The sequence below is a fragment of the Poecilia reticulata genome, linkage group LG17, assembly GCF_000633615.1.
Source record: "Poecilia reticulata strain Guanapo linkage group LG17, Guppy_female_1.0+MT, whole genome shotgun sequence".
Taxonomy (NCBI): domain Eukaryota; kingdom Metazoa; phylum Chordata; class Actinopteri; order Cyprinodontiformes; family Poeciliidae; genus Poecilia; species Poecilia reticulata.
The window spans coordinates 6,634,631-6,656,992 of NC_024347.1; the positions used below are offsets into that span (position 1 = coordinate 6,634,631).

Below are 22,362 nucleotides of genomic sequence, written 5' to 3' on the forward strand. Positions count from 1 at the left end.
CACACACACACACACACACACACACGGCTCCGCTCAGCAGGTTCTGACCTGCCCCCTAACTAAATAAAGCACCTGTAAACTGTTTGGTCTGTTTATAACGCCCTAAAAGCAGCATTTACTCTTTCCTGCTGGACTGGGGTGGGTGTTTACTGCTTTTTGTTTATTTTTTTGTACAGAGAAATGATGCTTCTATTAAAAAAAATACTTTTTCAATCGCAAACGGAAATAAAATAGATTAGTGGTCAAATCTCATGCATTTAGTTTCTGTAGGTTTTTATTTCTATGGAGCCTCCTGCGGTCCTGATCTGTTGCATTTACATATTACAGGAACTTGGACTGAAACACCTTCTATTCGTTGTGCTTTTTTCACTTCTACATTGTGCGATTCTTGGAAAGTTGAACACCTAACTTGCCTCTGGGAATCTGAATTAATTACTCAGAACATTCAAACCAGTTCCAATAAATTAGCTGGGTGAGCTCATCTAGGAGAAGTTCTCTTTCCACATTTTTTTTTTTTTTACACAGTGGAGCCACAAATATTGTCAAGTGTTCTATAATTTCATGGCTTCCCACTTGAAAAGGACTTGAAGAGACTTCAGGATTTCACTCAATCTTCCAAAACCAATGAGTCAGAATCAATGAACAGGTGAAAAACCTACAATACATACAAAATATTTTAACATACATTTTAGACATTTGGTTCAACGTTAATATATCTTAATGACTAATTCCATTTTCAACTTTAGACATAAATTTCTTTCACAATTTTAACCATAAATTCAAGTATTAAATTATTAAATTCCATGTTTGGTTGAGTCAAACAAATCCAAATGTTTGCCTTTCTCAGCTCTGTTGCAAAACCAGCAAAGTGGTTGGTGGATTCCTTATATTCCCTGAGTTGAGGGAGCTGCTGATTGGGCCAGATTTCTTTCACCTGCTGAGAAGTGCTGCAGAGTGGCACACTAATGTGTGTGTGTGCATAAATGTGTCTATTCATGCACCCACATCTGAACTAATGAGCAGATCTGCGCAACAAATATCAATGTTGAGATTTTACATGATAGACCAAAACAAAGCAGAGTGTCATTTTAAAGTGAAAGCAAAATTGAAGCATGGTTTTAAAAATAGTTTCCAAATGAAAATCTGAAAAGCTTAATTTGCATGTCTGCTTTAGTCTAGAATAGAATAAAAATCGACTTTATTGTCTTACTGGAGGGAAATTCAAGTCTAACAGAATAATTAAATTCACAAAAAATATGTCCAAGATTAACAATTACAATATTAGTAATAATAATATAGTGTAACAGATTATAATACAGACTGGCGACCTGTCCAGGGTGACCCCGCCTCTCGCCCGGAACGTTAGCTGGAGAGGCACCAGCAACCCTCCTGACCCCACTGAGGGACAAGGGTGAAAGAAAATGGATGGATGGAGATTATAATATGAAAATACTGTAACATTATTAGAATAGAAATATTGAACTCATGACTGAAGGAATCTGACGTCTGATGCCATTAAAGCTGCAGTCTGTAACTTTACAAAAAAATATTGTTTTACATATTTGCTGAGACTGTCACTATGCCATGGCAGCATAATATGACACGGATAATGTATGTGTATGAAAATCTGCTGCACGCAAACATCCCTGTACTTTTTTTCTGATTTTTATTATTTTTTTAGCGTTAGCAGCCTTTTATTGACATTTTGTTGTCGTTAAAAACCCCCCAAAACAAAATATGTAGACCATATTGAAAAACTATGTGTCACTTTCTTGACAAGTGCTTATGCTCGGTGGTCCACACACACACACCTGCACACACCATACACAATAACAAAGCAACCAGTCAACCAGTCAACCTAACATGTATGATTATGGACCATGGGAGGAAGCTGGAGTACATGGACAGGAGCCACAGGCACACAGTTTGCATGCCCCTCTCTCCTCCTGATGCATGAAGCCTTGGAGCAACAAAATGAAAACCACCAGGTGAACGGATGGGTGACTGCTTTTAAAAGGGGAAGTGTTGCGTATCTTTTTAGGCACTTAATCACATATAAATTAAAAGAAATTTGACTTCTTACATTAATAACTACAAATTGGGTCTCTGTCTCTTTAAAAGCTCCTACCTTTTCTTAAAACTCCACTTTCAGGAAGTCATCACAACATGGCTCCTCTATTAATAACCCTTTAACAACCTTTTTACCAGTGTTTCTATGAGAAGTAGCTCCTATAATGAGCTCATTTGATGCACACTTCCTCCAGGTGTTTGCTAATTACTGCTGGCTAGTCTGAAGGAGCTGAGTGGCGGAGTTGTGGGCCAGGGCTGCAGGAGGAGCTGCATCTCGTAGGCGGAGCTAGGTCCACCCAGGCGTTTTGCACAACTGAATGGTTACCATGGAGATTAAAGGATTTCTCAAACATGCATGAAAGAATCAAAACAACATTCCATGAATGTTTTTGATGAGGGAATAACATTACAACATGATGTGAAGCTAAAAAAAAAGTTTATTTAACATAATACTGCCCCTTTAGAAGAAGAAGAAAAAACAATGCCAGGAAGTTGGCAGGGAACTCTGACCAAATGATAAGGATTTTCTGTTCTAAGGCTTTTACGCAGAATGACAGAATAAAATAGAGAGATTAACTCGGGGTGAAAGTTTTTTGTTTTCTTCCTCCCCTTCCAGTGGCCATACTGTTGACTGACATTTAAAAGCTGAACTAGTTTCTGAACAGTGCAGAGTGACAGGACTACCTCTACTGTTGCTGCTGCGGACCAATCAGTGCGCCTCCCTCCTCCTCCTCCTCCTCTTCCTCCTCCTCCTCCTCCTCCTCCTCGTCTCTCTCTCTTTTTTTTAAACTTCACAGTAAAACACAAAGACCGTCCTCAGACGCCCCACTCCTTCATCTCCAACCTCCAGCGGCACTTCTGCTCCTCTGTCTGCCTCTGCTTGTGTGGTTCATCCTAAAAAACTGTGAGTGAAACCGTTTGCTTTGGGTTCTGAACATTCGGTTCAGTTTTTGTTACAGAACGATTCTGATGATTACTTCCAGAGTTCTGACTTTTTCTGATCATCTGCTGCTTCCTTTGGGCTCTTTGCTTGTGCGGGACTTGCAGGATTACCGCAAGATTTTCCAGATGTGTCTTTGTGTGTGTGTGTGTGTGTGCGTGTGAATGTGTTTTGTGGGGGTCTGGGATTGCTGGGACGATCGCAGTGTGAGAGCAGAAGGAGGGAGGAGAGGTTGGGGTCAGTAGTTATTGGTGCATATCTTGGTGTTGCCTTTATGATTGGCAATACCCGTAATAAAAGAAGTAGCGTGCAAAATCCAGTTAAAGTGGGCAAAGTTCTTGAATTTTATATAATACTCGGGGGGGAAAGAAAGAAAAGAAAAAATGCAGTGGAAACTGGAGTCTGTTTTCATTTTTATTCTAATCAAATGCATATTTCATATTAAAAATAACAAACTAAGTCTGAGATTAAGAATGAATGAGTAAGTTTCATGCATGCTCTTAGCTCCATGGCCCCACAGTGTTACTACAGTGACTCTGTTAATAAAGTGCATTAGTCCGCTGCAGTGCAGACAGCGGGATGGCTGCGCTGATCGATCAGCGGAGCTCTTACAGGAAGTCCGCTTTCCTCCCTGAAACCTGAGCTGGATGAGCTGACACTCAGCTGAGCACACTCCTCTGTAATAACAGTCCTTAATGTGGTGAAATGTGTGTTTTCCTGATCAGCTTGGCCCACATCATGCAGCCCCGCATGCTGAAGCAGACGGAGTCAGGCTCTCTGCAGCTGTAATCCCGCAGACGTGTAATCTGGCTCTTGTGTAATCACGGAAAAGGCAGTCGGTGTAATCTCTGAAAAGTGAGCGCCGACACTCACTTTTCAGTGTTTATTTATTAAGAGTCCCAGACTCAGTAATGCTTAACAGAGCCGGCCAGACGAATATGCAACTGCCCCTACAGGAAGCCTCCACGCCACCGGGGGGCGTCCGAGAGCTCCTGAACGACACCGGAAATATCTCTGCATTTTTTTCTTTTCCTGTGATGGTTTTCAAAATGGAGATGTAAAGCAATTTTAAAAGATTTATTCATTGAAATTTAAAACGTAAAATTAAGAACTGACACGGTCTGCATGTAAATGCAACATTTGAACTGATACAATTTAATGGTTTAGTTTTAAATAAACCTTTATTTGATTCTAATTCTGCTTCTGCGAATTAATCTTTTCTTATTTGTACCATACCCACTTTGTTTGCAAAGCAAACTCAACAAGTAATGGACTATTTTCACTTTAACACGTCCAGATTCTGCAACACTTATACTAAATAATATCTGACAGGATGAACTCAACTCAAGAAATGTATTCTTGACTCATTGTTGTCTTAAATGTTCATCGATCTGTGGGGCCCACAAATTAAATTCTACCGGGCCCCATTCAGTCTGATGGTAAGAGCTGCTTAAAAACTGATGTTACTTTAAAAGGTCAGACAGTCTCGTCACCATGGCTACAAGGTGATTATCATGTTTGTTTGAGCATCGTTACTGATTATGTATCTGGTGATAGGTTTATAGATGTGGATTCATCAGCATGATAGCTTATGGCCCGGAATCAAACCAGGAAGAGTTACACAGGTTTTTATTTGATTACACTTTACAATGCAATGGTACAGATGGAGCACTCATCTATGATAAGAAAAATAAATAAATAAAAGCAATATTTTTGATTTATTTAGCATTTTTACCAAACTAAATATTTAATTCACAAGCTAAATATTTAGTTTGCAAATTAAAAAATTAATATTGAGCTCGAAATTAAGTATTTAATTTGTAAGCAATATTACATTCCAAACTAAATATTTATTTTCCAAACTAATATTTAAGTTCAATATTTAAACTTGGACTTAAATATTTAGCTTTCTAATTAAATATTTGTTTAGTAAACTAAATGTTTAAAATGGAGACATATATATACATATTCATGATGTGAATTAAATATTTAGTTTGGTGAAAATATGACTTTGAATTTTGAACACCTACTTTTTCTGTGTGACAGGCTAAATCAACCAAATATTGCAGTTCATTTTTTACTGTGTAACTTTACAGTCACAATAAATTCATAACTTTTAGTGATGCAACCGATCGCAGGGTGAAATAATTTTCCAACAAATTATATTAATGAACTTCAACAGTAAGAATCAGATGCACCAGTTTGAAATAAATGCACATCGTCTCTAATCCAGGGAGGGTCAGAATTATACATACAGGCTCAATTATATCCAAACACACCCACCTTTATTTTGATAGCACTTGTTATAATTTTGACCGTCAACTCGACTTCTCTTCCTATCTAAGTCATTCAGATTACTTTGACCCAACTTTTAAAAATGGCCACTTCATTTCTGTAGAAATGAGGTCGGCTCATTGTAAAACCTCAGTGTTGGTCAGCTTTCTGTGTTCCAACGCCAGTTTGGTGTGTTTCTGGTATTATTCTCCCGTTGGAGCTCCTGGATGACAAACGTTGGTTTTAAAAGATGGAGCAGTCTTATGTACTGACAACAATGCATCAGTACATAAGACTTAAGAACACCAGCAGCTTTACAAGCTTGGTCAAACATGTAAAAACAACTTTCATTTGTTCAGTCGGTGCAATTATGAGTAAAACAACAAATGTAAAAAAAAATAATACAGAAACTGGTAACTGACAAAAACAATAAGTTGGCTATTTTGGTCAAATGTGCAAAAATAAAGTGCGACAAACCTTCCAAATGTTTCAGAATGCACAATTAGGAATTTAAAATATAATGTAAAATAAATAATAAGGAATAGCCTCACTCAGAGCACAAAGGATAGAATTAAACTGAATAAATCTGTCCTAATGGATCAGTCACATTGGCACTGATACCCAATCTAGAAATTTTTCAATATCAGGACCGATAAATATTTTAATATCAGATCTTTCTGTGGATCCATCTCTACTTACTGTTACCATGAGGTATAACTCATGGTAACAGTTATTCTGGCCTCAAAAATAAACAATAGCATCAGTTTACTGGAATATAACAGATGACACAGAAAAAGACAAAAACATATTAGATGTGAAATGTAACATTTTGTAAAATTCAGTGCATTTGTTCACTGAATATGAATCTTAGTGTGGTGGGTCTGGTTGCCAGGCAGTGTCAGTGCAAATTTATTTTACCAAACAGGAGTGAGAAATGAGTTACTCCTCCTCTTTCACAGTTGACTTGATGGAATCAGAGGATAACCAGCGCGTGTTTGAGTCATGCATCCTCCTGCACATGCTACGTCTGGCATGGAGAGACAAAGATGACGACAGACATGGGAGAAAAACATCCATCATCCATCCATTTTCTTGCACCCTTGTCCCTTAGTGGGGTCGGGAGAGGTGCCAGTGCCCCATCTCCAGCTAGCATTCCGGGCGAGAAGCGGGGTACACCCTGGACAGGTCGCCAGTCTGTCACAGGGCAACACAGAGACACACAGGACAAACAACCATGCACACACACACTCACACCTAGGGGTAATTTAGACAGACCAATTAACCTAACAGTCATGTTTTTGGACTGTGGGAGGAAACCGGAGAACCCAGAGAAAACCCACGCATGCACAGGGAGAACATGCAAACTCCACGCAGAAAGACTCGGGCCGGGATTTGAACCCAGAACCTTCTTGCTGCAAGGCAACAGCTTTACCAACTGCGCCACTGTGCAGCCCCAGAAAAAACATTTAAAGTTTAATTAAATATTATTATTTTTTTCTAAAATGACCAAAGTTGCTCATTGGCTAACGCTCTTGATGCATCTACAGGTTTTAAGGCAGCAGTGGGGATAAGTGAGGTTTTCATAACTGACTTATCTAGTTTTGTAAGCCACCAAATACTCAAATAAGACAGTAGATCACATGTTAATAACTGATAACCACAGCAGGTTCCGCTCTCTCTGTTCTTCACTACATCCCCTGCTTATGAGCGCTGCTCAGGAAACACGTCATGAAGCCGATGCTGAATATAGAACCTACTTGTCAAAGTTTGCTTATACTGGCTGTGTGTTTTCTGACTCTTTACCATCTATCCTGCCTTTAGGTTCACAAACATTTATGTTCTGCAAATTCTTTCCAGACTAAATCAGCTTGAACTTTAGTCTCTCCTGCGTCTCCATGGTTTCCCATATCTCCCCTCAGAGCCGTCATGGTTTCCCACAAGGAGTTTCAAGACGCAGGGAAAGGTCCGGGGCTGCAGGTGTGGCGCATCGAGAGCATGGACCTCAAACCCGTCCCCAAAGCGCTGCATGGCAGCTTCTACACCGGGGATGCCTACCTGCTGCTCTTCACCACCTCAGCACCGTCCTACAACATACACATGTGGCTGGGTGAGACTGCAACACACACATAAAACACACATAAAACCCCAAGACGGCTGAGAGATCTCCTGCAGAACAAAATGTATTCTAAGTCTGCCCTGACTGTAGATTTTATGATTTCTCTATTCATTTTCTAAGGCACCTGGTTTATTTCTTGACATTGATGAACAAAATTATTCATAGCCATTTGAAAATTTTCTTCTAAAAACTTCAAAGTGTTTTATTAGGATAAAAATGGAAGAAAAGACAAACAAGACAATGATCCTAAACATACAGCCAGAGCTTCAAAGGGAAGGTTTAGATAAAGGCATATTAAGGTGTCAGAATGGCCCAGTCAAAGTCCAGACCTGAATCCATTTGGGATTTGGTGGAATTATGTCACTTTCTTAAATTAATGGCCCAAGTCATTTTTTTCCAGAAGTTTTTTTTTTTGTCCAATATTTTGGGAAGGTGACCATATCTGACATTTCCAAAGAACAATAGGCAGAAACTTTAATATTTGCAGCTGCAGCAAAATACAGTTCTGCAGAGGACTGATTCTGGGGGAATGAATACAAATGCACACCACACTTAAAAGAAATTTAACACCATGGGTTCTTTTCTTACTTTTACTTTACAGGAATGCACAACTTTACATTGGTCTATCACAGTTTATATATTACAGTGCTTTTTAACGAATTATAGACATAATTCTAGCGAGACATAGAATTATCTATGTCTCGCTATAGATAATTCTAATTTTCACTTCCTCCAAAGCTGATGCAATTATTGTGCATGCATGCAACACAGTGCTAACATGCAAAACAACCAAGACAAAATAGCAAGTTCCTTTTATTTTGAAATCGGAGGCTGAAACATCCTCTTTTGTATGGCAAGCTGAAAAATTCTGTCCTGAAAGTCAGAACTGCTTGTGAAATTCCATTTGCATTTTCTCATGCCCTCCCCTCCCCCCCTCACCGCAGCCAGTCAGGTTTAACTTCTCTGAACATTCTGAACTTAAACCTGGAGTCAGTTGTTCCCTTAATGCTTCAGCTGCAAAACAAGAACGGGGACCCAAAAACAGAAACTGCTGTGTGTTATGCAGCAGGAAAATGTCTTTAAACCACAGAAATACAAATAAAGTCTGGTAAGGTGGAATAAAGCAATGTGTCATTCAGGATATGTGTGTTTGGTTAATGTGACTAAACCAACCTGAGAGCAGCTGTTTGCTCTGAAAGAAGCTCAGTCCTTCTGCAAACGCAATGAAACACAGAGAGCTGCTGTCTCTGTCCTCTGCAGGCGACGAGTGCTCGCAGGATGAGAGTGGAGCGGCGGCCATCTTTGCCATGCAGCTGGACGACTTCCTGGGCGGTGGACCGGTCCAGTACAGGGAGGTGCAGAACTACGAGTCCAACACCTTCCTGGGATACTTTAAGTCAGGAATCAAGTACCAGGTGAGCATCGCTCTCTGACAGGGCACAATGTTATCTGGCTTATATGTATTTTCACCAGATAATATAAAACATGTTCATGTTCTTTTCGACATTATTTTCACCTTTCCATTGTTTTTTATCCTTTCAGCTGCTAATCAAATACAATCAATAACTTTCTTCATTGCTTACCTTTTTACACACATCCTTTATCAAAAATATGGAACATTTCCTGTCGGGGAATAACACAAAATCCTGAAACAGTTGTATTAAACTCAAATATGTTGAGACGTAACCTTTATTAAAATAATTTCTTAATCCTGTATATTTGCTTTAACTAGATGTTTTAGCTATTTTTCCTATATATGCATATCTTCACATTTGGAATTAATGTTGAAAACCTCACTTAGGGTTTATTTGCACTCTCATAATCATTACAATTCCTGTTTCTCACAAACGTCCAGCAGAGGCAAAATCTCTGCCATCTTTTGTTAAGAAAAGACTTTAGGAGATCTAAGACTGCATTTTCATCTTATAACTACTGAAACTGTTCCAGGAAACTGTTCCAAAAATGATGGAAGTCCCTTTGAAGTTGAGTATTTTAGAGGTAAACAGAAGGACCATCAACCTTACAGAAAATAGAGGGAATAAATCAATGATTTTCAACTATGAACCAAGTTATAGAGAAGTCAATAACACAAACTAATAACACTCAAACATTAAAAGTTTTTTATATTTTACACTATATGTAAAAAAATAAATATATTTTAAACTCCAGAACAAATACAAAAATAACATACAAATAAATTCAAATAAATTAATTTAAATGATTAATTTTATAACTCTTTGGTATCATTTGCAAGAATGTTCATTTCTCTTGGACTTGTGGTGATTTTTTTATAGCCACAAACATCACTGTATTTTATCTCTTAAGTCTGTCACGTATCACTTTATGAAGTATTAATACTTCTGTAAAGCAGATGGAAAAGCATGCATTGTTTTGAAAATTTAAAATCTGAATGCTGTAGCATGCATGGGGGGATAAATACAAATGCATACCATATACTTCATCTTTTTATTTGTAAAACTATGCATCATTTTTCTTCCAATTATTTAACATGTGCTTCTTTGTGTTGGTCGATCACATAAAATCCTCATGAAGTTTGTGGATGTAATGTGATGATGTGTGAAAACGGTCAAGTTGTAAATAAACTTGTCTAAAAGGAAGCTGACAAGTGGCAGTTGTTTTTTATTTTTTATCACACAATATAATGCATGTTTCAATGTTACGCACACATCAGAAAGCAACACTAATGTCACTTCAGGTGATTTATTGCTAATTAACGATTATCTACTAAAAGAATGGAACATTTTTAGCTTTATGCCTGTTTAACATCATGCATGTCTCTATGCAGATGATAGCGTTCAGTTCACGTCCCATCATCCCGGCATCACGCAGATCATCAGTCACAAAACTTTATGTTCTATAAATAAAACAAAACTTCAGCACTGAGTTGAGGACTGAATGATGAAGTAAATATTTTTTACTGCTTCTAGTTAAAGTTTTACCAGTTTAAATAAAAGGGAACTAAATTTACATACACTGAAAGTCAGAATGACCAATGAAATGAAAAAGAAGAAGAAAAAGAAGAAGCTATGATTTGTTGACCTACACATAATTACCCTGTTTAATGATTGCTATGTCTTCTGAACTTTGGCACAGAGGAGGTTATGATTAGAAGTTCAGAGAACACGCCACACGTTCAGCTGAGAGCCACTTCAGCTTCGGGGTGTGTCTGATTTTGCTTGGCTTTAACTCACCCAACCAGCTAGTTCAAAGGGGGACATCTGAAGCGCAAAGTCAAACCACTTTTACCAGGCATGTGTTTCTCACTTAGACATACATGCACACACAGTCATGTTTTCATGTCTTGCGGGAACTTTACATTGACCTCCATTCATTTTCTACAGCATAACCCTAACCTGACTCCTAACTGTCACATACTTAACTCCTAACCCAAAAACTGCATTTCCCCTTATGGGGACCAAGAAAATGTCCCCACAAGGAGCAGTGGCCCCCACAACCTCACATTGTAGATTTCCATGAGGATATAAAAACCTCGTTCACACACGCACACACCCACAGAAACAAACCACGCCTACAAGCTTGACTGTAGCTGAATGCAATAAGCTCAAATTCTTGTTTACTACTTTATTTAGAGGTTGGAAACTCTGCGCTGCACATGTTGGTCCAGACGCCCTTTCACAGTGAAGCAACAGAACCAAACATCATCAGGTTTTCCAGGGCTGGCAACTCCATTGTTGGGAAACAACAGGGGCTGCATTGTTACCGCGGAAACTTTTAACAACCACGCAGCGGGAAGAACAGCATAAATCTGGTGTTCATTTGGAGGTCCAAACAGCGAATTCCTCTGAATTTAGTGATCCGTCTCTGGTTGAAGGTCTGACTCATGCTAGAGAAGGTTCCACTGAACCAGCCACTGAACTACATGCTTCCCTTTCTTGTTCTCATGAAATGACAGCTTTAGTTTCCATCAAACTCCTCTGTCAAAGACGTCACACTGCTCCTCTCCAACACATCCCATCAGGAACTCCTTTACATGTTTTCTAAAAATTAGTTTTGCTATGCTACAAAACTAACTAACAAGTAACTTTTCAGCTACATGTAGGAGCTCAATCATTTTTTAACATTGATTTTAAAAAAAGTACCAATTCCAGATTATTTCACTTATAAGGATAATTTTTCCCCATTTATAAGTTAATTTATCTGCCTCGTGTGCAGCTATACCAACTTTGTATTGTTTCACATGTATAGTTTAATGTTTTTCAATAAAAAAATAAAAAAACTGGATCACTGAAGGTGTATTGTGACCTTACAATACCTGACAGTGTCAGTTATTTAAAAATAAAATTGGAATTGGCAAAAATCAGAATCGTCAGATCAGTGATCATCCATAAAACTGCAGTTTATAGTATATTACTGTCTTTTTTGATCTGAAACAGATATTCTGTCATTTTTCTTCAGTTTCAGAAAATATTCAACCTTGTTAATTAGATGGAGATATTGTCACAGGCATGTAGAGAGAGATCAGATTGAAAAATGGATAAAATCCAGCTTTGAATTTGGTTACATTTATTCTGTAGGGTAAAAAAAAGTCCTATGTTAATGAAATGCAGCAGAAGGAGCCAGTAGAGAAAACAATGTGACCGGGGAGCTTGAATACTGAGGAGGGAGTGGATATAACAGAGGAGCGAAGCAGGTGAGGGAAAGTGAAGGAATGACAAACAGCTGGGACAAGGAGCAGGATGATCGGCTGAGAGCGAGGTAAAGAAGAAAAACAGAGACAAAACACAAACTGAACTAACACAAGGAATAAACTAAAATGACCTGATATAAGAAAACAAACAAGAGAGAAATGATCAAAACAGAAAATACCTGAATCTAAAAGTCCAAACATCTACAGATCAGAACCGTGTGACTGAGTGTAAAGTGCTCTGAATGGTTGATGTGGCTCCTGTTCTAATAAATCATTTATTTATTCGATCATTTTTAACCAAGTGTGCTCAAAGGTTGAAATTTTCTGTTCTGTGCTTGAGAATGAAATAATCCATGATATTTGCTTGGTAATTTTGACAATGACATTTGACAAAATTGTAAATTTATGGCGTCTCTGAACTGCCTCGTTGCTAAAATTCGCTCTACAAACAAACTTGATTTAACTTGAAGGAATTCTCTTTCCACCACAACGTACAAGTTTCCTGGAACGTGTGATGAGTTTGGAATGCTGTCCAACATTAAGCTGTGACTTTCTTCTGCAGAAAGGGGGTGTGGCTTCAGGCTTCAAGCACGTGGTGACCAATGACATGAATGTGAAGCGCCTGCTGCACGTAAAGGGCCGCAGAGCCATCAGAGCAACCGAGGTGGAAATGTCCTGGTCCAGCTTCAACAAAGGAGACTGCTTCATCATCGACCTGGGGAAGGTGATGTCCTGATGATGCTTCTTATGATGCATGCAGCCAGATATGATAACTTCTTAATAGTTCAGAGTAAAGGTTTTATGACTATCATTTTAATTCTACTGGTGGTGTTTTATAAATTTAAAGTGAAAGTGAAGGGCCTTAGATTTTTTATGTCCATCCCCTGACTTAGACCTTTTCTGTGATTAGTTGGGAGTGTTGTTTAGTCTTCATGCTGTAGTGGTGACCAGGGATGCAGAGGAATCGGTGAATGGACCTTCCATACTCAAGTGTCTTTGAGACACACAATGCACTCCGGTGATCTCCATTCACTCATTGTGAAATGACTAACACTAGTTTGCTGGACCTCTGTTGAATGAGGTCAATCACTGTAAAGGTGAATGTATACTTATGCAATCACTTATTTTATGTTAAATATTTTTATTTAATTGTCCTTATTTAGTAAAAATCTTTTTTCACTTTGATAATACTGTATGTTTCGATCAATTATTTTGTAATTTTTTTTGTTTAACAATTGTGTCCAAAAAAAGACAAAAAGCCATTTTTTTATTATCACTGATCCAAGTTGGTAAAAACTTTTTATAACAATTGTTAAGAGTAAAATGGGCTGTGTATGTGTGTGTGTGTGTGTGTGCGGGGGGGTGCGTGTGTGTATGTATTTTTCTGATATTAGGTTATAAATATAACTGCTAGGCTCAGGACCAGGCCACTCCAAACTTTTCTTTGAGGATCCGGAACCCATTTTTTCAGTGAGACGTCTCTCCACTGGCTTTCTTTCTTTGAAGGTGTAGAAATGCTAAAAACCAGCCACTATCTTCCCTTAGACAGTTACTTTCTTTACTTTCTTTCTTGGAGGTGAAAAAAAGACTTAAAAACACCCACTATCTAGATAGCTACTTTCTTTACATGAAGGTGAAAAAAGATTAAAAGTAGCCATATCTAACTTTTAGATAGTGGGTATAAAAATACCCAGTGGGTATAAAGAGACCCAGTATCCACTCCAAAAAAAGAGTACAAATGTAAACATTTTATAAAATTGTACAGTTTTTGAAACCTGGGTATTTTTATACCCACTCTTTAGATAGCTATCCTTACTCCCTGCTGGATTATATTAACCTTAGTTCACCAGCAGTCTATTTATTTCTGTCCCAGCAGAAATAAATAAATAAAAAAACTAACCAAACAAACAACCAACAACAAAGCCCAATTGAAACAGTCCTCACTGTTAAAGTTCTTATGTTAAGGACTCCCCTCATTTGACGTGGAGGTGGACTGAAGTCAAAATCCTCAGGCTCATGATCTCCCGTCACCCTCAACCTCTCCAACTGTCCGGATCCTGTTTGTGACGCCAAACTGTTGTGGAAAAAGAGTGAGGAAAAACTGTTTTAAAGTCCAAAGAACCAGAAAAATAATACATTCGTAATCAGTATTTATTGAAAGGCTTTCCAGCGTTTGAAGTCTCTGTTCACTGAACACAGTCAGGAGAAAGAGCCTGGATCAGAACACAGCATACAGTTTTGTAGGGAGGATTTCACTCCATTCACAAAGTTTGACAGTCTACTTGGTTACAGAACAGATTGGAAGCACACGTCTCTTCTTTCACTTGGGGAGTCAAGCGCGTCATGAGGGTGCAAGTAGAAACAATTTAACAACTTTATTGTAACATCAAGGCCAGAGAAATGGCTTCAGAAGACTTTTTCATGAGCACGTGCATTACACAAAAATAATTATACTGTTATGCGTTGTTTTACTTATAATCATGTGGTAATTGTAAAATTTTCCACTTCAGGGGATAAACCGTTTTGCAACACACTGTATGTGGTGTTGAATAAATGTAATATTGTTGATTTTTGTGTTTTTATGATGCACTTTGAACTGCTTCGTTGCTGAAATGTGCTACACAAAGGAAATTTGATTGGATTACATAATTTTGAATTAGTGAATAATTGGACGGAGGGTGACAGTTAGTTACACTACTCCGAGAAGGCCTTTTGACTCCTAAAGTCATAAATGATGCTGCAGGTGATGCTCCTGTCTTCTTGTCTTTCCAGACAGTTGAGGGTTCAAACATCCTTTTCTTCTCTTTTTCTCCCCGTCCTGCAGGATGTGTACCAGTGGTGCGGCAGTGAGTGTAACCGTTTCGAGCGGCTCAAGGCCTCCCAGGTGGCCATCGACATCAGAGACAATGAGAGAAACGGCCGAGCCAAGGTGCACATGGTGGAGGAAGGAGGCGAACCCTCTGAAATCATAGAGGTGAAACATTCTCACATTCCTCTTTTTTTCCCCCTAATGAACCACATCGAGTGTGAGCCTCAATCAGGAGCATTTTGTGGAATTAATGTCGGTCGGCGTGGGAACGGGCGGACAGAAAGATGCTCTTTGTCTCTGTGCCAGTTCTGTGCCACGGTGACATTGTAAACACTTCCTTTACATCGCAGAGGAATAATGAACCTGAGTTTGGGGCGGGAGGCAGTTTGAGATTGATCCTTTTTCTTAAGTTTAGTTTTAATCTGGCTGACGTTAGTGGGACCTCACATCAACCAATCAAACTGCTGCCATTCTGCTGGTTTCCTGATGGAGACAAAATCACAGTGACTGACTCTTCAGCTTGTTTGTTCAGGCTTTAGGAGCCAAACCCACCATTGCTCCCAGCACTCCGGATGATGACAAGGTGGACACCTCCAACAGGAAGAAGGGCGCCCTCTACATGGTAAATATTAAACTGTCTGTAAAGTCTGATAATTGCATGGGACCTCTTAAAACAAAGCTGTTTACTCTACTACAGTCTACAGACCATAGATTTCATGTTTGCTTATTCAACTCACTTTAATGTGACTGTGTGTTGTTGCTTTTCAGATCTCAGATGCCTCTGGCTCCATGAAGGTGACGGCTGTGGCTCAGTCCAGTCCCTTCAAACAGGCCATGTTGTCCCCTGAGGAATGCTACATCCTGGACAATGGGGTGGACAGGAACATCTTTGTTTGGAAAGGTACTGAAAGTGTTCATGTCTTGATGATGTAGCAGAAAAATTATTAAAGCGACACTCATGGGTTTAAATTCATCCATCATTGGCCAAAACACCTCAGTAATGTTGGACTATTGTATCTTTGATCTTCAAGCTCGCTACATTAGCTTGAGGAGCAAAGCTGCTTGATAAATTTGACTGACAGAAAGAAAGAAGAACATAGCAAATTTTGTTGAATTTTAATTTACTTGGTAGGGACAATCCACATTAATTGACATTTCTGTAAATGCTCCAAAATTAGGCAAATGGCTATTTTTTCATCTGTTGTCCCTGAGTAATGAGACATTCGTCCTGCTAAAGACAAAAAAAGTTCTACAAACAAGGTTTAAATGACTTAACATAATTAAGTCTTTCAACTGTTTATTAATAATTGTAGCAATTTATAAAATTTTTGTATAAATCAGTTAAACTCACATTTTATTATTATGACTGAAAAACACTTTTTATTTTATGACAAAAAATTTGGATGTAAAATTTATGATAAAAAATGTATTAGATTAACATTTTTTTATTTTTGCTTTTTTTTTTCTACTCCTTCCCTCCTAGTATTTCTTGCTGTCGTTTTTTTTATTTATACGAAGCATTTAATTAAATTAGAATTGCACCACAGTATGAACTGATGGCCTTCTCCTTTTCACTCTCACAGGTCCAAAGGCCAATGCTTCTGAGCGTAAAGCCGCCATGTCTGCAGGACAGCAGTTCATCAAAGACAAAGGGTACAGCAATAAAACACAGGTAAGGTCCCTTCATCCTTAACCAGTCTAAAAAGTCCCACAAAGTTTTGCTAAGCTAAAGCTAACAATCAAGTTACACCTGCAGATCCAAGTCCTTCCTGCTGGAGCAGAAACGACCTTGTTCAAGCAGTTCTTCAGCGACTGGAGGGACAAGGATGAGACAACAGGACCCAGTAAGGCCTACGCTATCGGGCGCATCGCCAAAGTGGAACAAGTGCCTTTTGATGCCTCCACCTTGCATACAAACACAGCCATGGCTGCCCAGCACGGCATGGTGGACGACGGCAAAGGCAAGATCCAGGTAGGAGTGTGTTTCTGAAAGCAACCTGGCACAGAGAGTCGGGTCGCCAGCCTCTGTGAAAAGCAGGTATAGTTTTTGGTTTTTCAGGATAGTTTAGTTTAATTTTGCTGTTACTTTTTGTTTGTCTAATGTCATTAGTTTTATTAGATTTTACAGTGTGTTTTCTTGTTTTTATTAGTTATTAGTTCTGCTGCAAAAACACAAAATCTTACCAAATATTTTTGGTCGAGTTTTTGGTGAAAATGTCTCATTACATGTGGAATAAGACAAAACAAATTTACAAGTAACTTTTTAACAACTTGTCCCAGCTTGTTTTAAGTCAATAATTCCTTAATATTGATGAAAAGGTGCTAGCTCTATTGGCAGATTATTTGACTTATGACATATGAAAAAAAATTGTTGTTATAAGTGAAATAATCTGCCTATGGAACTAGTCCTTTAGCTACTTATAAGTTAGTTCTGTCTTATTTCAAATGTTCTAAAAAAATTTATTCTAGAATCTAGAGAAAAATACTTAAAAGTTAACTATAATAACCTTGTTGAAAAGTTACTTGTAAGTTAGTTTGTCTTTTTGCAGTGTAAATATTAAGATTTAGCTTAGTTTTTTTATGTAGTAGTAGTTTTAGTTTTTCATATTTTGGTTAATTATAAGGTGCAGAATTCAAAAATGTCAAAGTATTTTTATTGTGATTATGTATACATCAATTGGGTAATGAATACTGAACAGAAGATTCCATTTTCACAAAATGTCTTTAATTACAGTTGAACAACCAACTTATGTTTTCTCTCAGCTTTTGCTGTCGTCATTTTGCGTACTAGCATAAGTTCTGCCGACAACTCACACAAACTGCTTGTGTGGGGGAAAAAAATATCAGTTTCACCTCAGTTTGAAATAGATCATTAAACACAAAACCAAAGGCTATTATTTCAATCATTTCTGTATGTTTTAGTTAGTTTTATAAATGCCCAACATAGTTCCAGTTAGTTCCCCCCCCCATTGATTATTGTTTTTATTTATTTTCGTTAACAAAAGTGTTTCCTCAATTTCAGTTTTTGCTATGCTGTTCGTTCTCATCAGCTATAATAACCTTGGTGAAAAAAAAACATTCTCTGGTGTTCAGATCTGGCGAGTGGAAGGCGGGGATAACGTCCTGGTGGATCCTGCTACTCATGGCCACTTCTATGGCGGAGACTGTTACCTCATCCTCTACAGCTATAGACAGGGGAGCAGGGAGCAACACATCATCTACACCTGGTGAGGAACCAGAGCACAGACACAGTTAGAAATGCTGGAGACGCGCAGAAGGAGAATCTCTCAGACTGTGTGTGTTCCTCCACCAGGCAGGGGCTGAAATGCACGCAGGACGAACTGGCGGCTTCAGCGTTCCTCACAGTGAAGCTGGATGACTCAATGGGAGGATCCCCAGTTCAGGTTGGAACATGACACACACAGTCACCTCTCGGTTATGCAGGAAAACGGAGCAAACTGGTATCTAGTTCAGAAAGTCATAGATTATAATAAACTACATTTACAAAAGGGCAGTGTACAGCTCAAACAAAGATGTCACAGTTTGATGCACGCTACCAGATTAAGCTAAGTTGCATCGGCAAGACCTTTAACAGATACAAAATAGAAATAATAAAAAAGATTCTCTATTTTCCTAATGAAAAAATTATTAAATTAATATTTTTTTTGAAAACTGAAAATATGAAAATTGCTTGATTTTTTATTTATTCAACCAACTTTAGGTACAACTTGACAAATAGTTGTAACTTGATATGGATCACATAAAATAGAACTCTACTGCCATGCTAATCTAAAAATCTATTCAATGTTATTTCATTTGATTACACAGACAAAAATAACTACTGCAGATATCCAGCAGAGGGCAGTGTGACTTAATTTTCTTTTAACAAACTCTATTTTCACAGTAGCCTTTTAAAAGAACACCAAGGTATCCGAATTTAATTCCTTAGCGATAACAAGTTTTTTAACTATGCTAAAATAAACCCACTCTACTGAGTTTTTATGTCTTGACTCATTTGATGCAGGACTTGTTAGCTTCATGTAATGAATAATCATTTAACAACAAGTTAAGGAACAGTGAATTACAGGCACGAGAAGAAAATTTTCAAATAAACAGAATATTGAGTTGAATGCCTTTGTCAAAGTGTTCACTGACATCTGCATAAATGCAAATATGAACTGTGGGGAAACCTATCATGGTATATCATGGTTCTGTTGGTACCATGACATACTACTAAAACGACCCTGTGATCCAGTACATGACTGGTTTGAGTTTTACCTAAAGAACAGGGACTTCTTTGTACCAGTATGTGATTTTTCATCAGACAAAAATCATATGAGGGGTACCCCAAGGTTCCATCTTAGTGCCCCTCTTCTCCGCTCGGATTATAAGAAATAATGCAAGTAGTTACCAATGCATGTAGTGGGAGTAGTGATGGACTCAGGTTTGAACCTTCAAAGTCACATAAAGACAGTTGCAAAGTCAGCCTTCTATCATCTGAAGAACATTTCCAATATGTGGCACTGCAATTACTGCAACTGTGACCCAGTTGCGGTAACTGGAGAAGCTGCTGCCCTCTCCTTTGGATTAAATAAATAACTTAGTTCCACTTATCCACAGGTGAGAGTGACTCAGGGTCAAGAGCCTCCCCACCTAATGAGCATCTTCCAGGGCAAACCCATGATCATCCACAGCGGCGGAACCTCTCGTAAAGACGGGCAGTCACAGGCCGCTGCCACTCGTCTCTTTCACATCCGCCAGAGCTCATCTGGTGCCACACGGGCCGTGGAGGTGAGTTGGTGTGCAGGGATGACGATTTATGGGGTGTAGCACAAGTTCTAAGTTTTCTTTACCTCCTCTTTCAGGTCGAGGCCTCTGCTTCCAATCTGAACACCAATGATGTGTTTGTGCTGAAATCCCCGAATGGCCTGTTTGTGTGGCGAGGCGTAGGAGCCAGTGAGGAGGAGATGAACGCAGCAAAGCATGTTGTGGGCTTTTTGGGTGGCAGTCCCAGCAATGTGTCAGAGGGCAAGGAGCCAGGTGGGTCTCAAAGTCAACGCATGCAGAGAAAGATGTGGACGATTTAACAAGATTCTTACCAGCCAACCAGCTCTGGTTCCTTCAATGGACAACTGGTTATCAAAGTTATTATAGTTAACTAAAACTAATAAAATAACAAAAAACTGAAATTGAAAGAATATTTTCCTTAACTGAGATAAAGACGGCAATTAATGGGGAAAAGTAATTAACTGGAATTATATTATGCCTTTATAAAACTAAATATATATATTTATTTTATTTACCTTACTAGCCTTTCGAACTGATATGACATTGATTTTTTTTTTCGCTCTCACAAGCAGTTTACCTCATCTGTGGGCTAATTACTTTACTCCATACTCCTCTTGGTGGCTACGCTACACTAGTCCTCAAAATTTTGACAGCAAAAGTTGGGAGAAAGCACTAGTCAGTTGGTTGTTCAATGATAATTTAATACATTTTTTGAAAATAGAGACTTCTGTTCAGTATTTACTACCCAACCGATGTAAACAAAATCACAGTACACAACATTGTATAAAATAATAAAAGACAGCAAAAGAGCAGAAAAACCAAGAAATAACATGAATAATTCATTGCACATATGCTTCAATTCTGGTTTTAATTTGACTAGATACAGCTGATTCATCTAGTCTCCAGAGCAAGAAGGCCGTGATTCATTTCCTGTCATGAATACCACCAAATCACGAACGCCTAACCCTAACCCTAATCCGTTTTTTAATGGGTGCCGAGATGGGAGCCATCTTGGTGTGGAACACCAAAACCAAAAGACAACATGATTTTATTTTGAGTTTTATTATGTTGGGAATTGAGGCATGGGGCCAGGAGTGAAAGAAGGCTTAAAGGGGCAGCAACATGTAAAATCAACTTTTTTTTAAGCTTTAATTCATGTTATGTTATTCCCTAATCACAAACATACCTGGAGTGTGGCTTTGATTCCTTCATGCATGTTTGAGAAATACCTTAATCTCCATGGCAGCCATTCAGCTGTACAAAACACTTGGTTGGACTCAGCCCCGCCTTCGAGGTGCAGCTCCTCCTTAGAGGTGCAGTTTCCAAGCTTCCGCCTCACAGAGCAGCCTTCTCTGGCTCAGCTCCTTTAGACTAGCCCGTAGCAATTAGGGGACACCTGGTGGAACTTCACATCTGCTGAGCTCATTATATGATCTACTTCTCAGTAAGTAACTTGCTAAAGGGCTAATAGAGGAGCGATGTTTTGATGACTTCCTGAAGGCAGAGTTTCAGAAAGAGCAAGAGTTTTTAAAGAGACAGAGGCCCAATTTCAAAGCGTAAAATTAGGACGTAAAATTTCTTTTAAGTCATATTCATATATATGGCATTTTTACAGCAGCAAAACGCAACATAGTTATTTAATTGTGCTTTAAAATGTCACCATGTACCTGGAAAACACGTAATACTGCTCTTTAACAAATATGGTGACATGACTGTCTTTGCATTTAGCAAGTGCAGTCACATTTGTCTTGTGCTAGACATCTGACCAGCAGTGCAGCAACAGGTGAGGGTGGGGCAGCGCTGTCTTAGTCAGTGCTCCATATGAGAAAGCTCTGGTCATTCCAGTGATTTTTTAAGTGTCTCACTGCCTGAGCACTTGAACTCACTGGACTAGCATAAAGAAAAATCACATACCTTCAAGCAAGTAGAGCGTCAGTTACTCAGATGGAGCAAACTACTTCCAGTTGACGGCTGTTGTTTTCTCTTCCTTTCCAGCTGATTTCTGGTCTGCTTTGGGTGGCAAAAAGGAGTACCAGACGTCAAAGAGCCTGCAGAGCACAGACAGACCTCCTCGTCTGTTCGGCTGCTCCAACAAAACCGGAAGACTTATTGTAAGTAGGAAACAACTTCCTTCATTTTTATCCATGGATGCTAAATACATATTAAAGACATTTTATTATTGAGCTATAATGCATTAGTAAAACCTGCATGCTGTCAGTCTGAGTTTCCATTTGCACTGGTGCTCAGGTGGAAGAAGTGCCAGGAGACTTCACACAGTCAGACCTGGCCACTGATGATGTCATGATCCTGGATGCCTGGGATCAGGTAAGATCAGAGTTTTTTCACTCCTGAAATGTAATTTTAGCACGTAAAGAGTCCTGGTTTTGATTTGAGCACTTGGCTGTAGGCTGCCTGATTGAGCTTTTTACTTATTGTGTCTCTTTCCTCCCTGCAGCTCTTTCTTTGGGTTGGTAACGAGGCAAATGCAGAGGAAAGAAGCGGAGCTCCCAAAATAGGTTGGTTACATTAGACACAGAGGGGATTATCTTCTGTTGGTGTTCTGAATGAACAGCTGGGGTGGTTCTTAAATGAAAAGTTCGTTCCATCCATCCATCCATCCATCCATCCATCCATCCATCCATCCATCCATCCATCCATCCATCCATCCATCCATCCATCCATCCATCCATCCATCC

General features: G+C 38.8%; 1 protein-coding gene across 1 annotated transcript in view; it reads left to right on the plus strand.

Moving 5' to 3' along the window:
- The first annotated feature begins 2,849 nt into the window (after positions 1–2,849).
- scinlb (scinderin like b) overlaps positions 2,850–22,362 on the plus strand; it is a 20,853-nt gene continuing 1,340 nt past the window's right edge. Inside the window, exons 1-16 of the mRNA XM_008433375.2 lie at positions 2,850–2,974; positions 7,204–7,391; positions 8,661–8,815; positions 12,632–12,793; positions 14,894–15,043; positions 15,411–15,500; positions 15,647–15,779; positions 16,462–16,550; positions 16,635–16,850; positions 17,972–18,105; positions 18,192–18,282; positions 19,499–19,669; positions 19,744–19,918; positions 21,662–21,777; positions 21,914–21,991; positions 22,122–22,182. Coding sequence (XP_008431597.1) covers positions 7,211–7,391; positions 8,661–8,815; positions 12,632–12,793; positions 14,894–15,043; positions 15,411–15,500; positions 15,647–15,779; positions 16,462–16,550; positions 16,635–16,850; positions 17,972–18,105; positions 18,192–18,282; positions 19,499–19,669; positions 19,744–19,918; positions 21,662–21,777; positions 21,914–21,991; positions 22,122–22,182 — 2,002 coding nt within the window. The 5' untranslated portion in view covers positions 2,850–2,974; positions 7,204–7,210. The remainder of the gene's footprint in view (positions 2,975–7,203; positions 7,392–8,660; positions 8,816–12,631; positions 12,794–14,893; positions 15,044–15,410; positions 15,501–15,646; positions 15,780–16,461; positions 16,551–16,634; positions 16,851–17,971; positions 18,106–18,191; positions 18,283–19,498; positions 19,670–19,743; positions 19,919–21,661; positions 21,778–21,913; positions 21,992–22,121; positions 22,183–22,362) is intronic.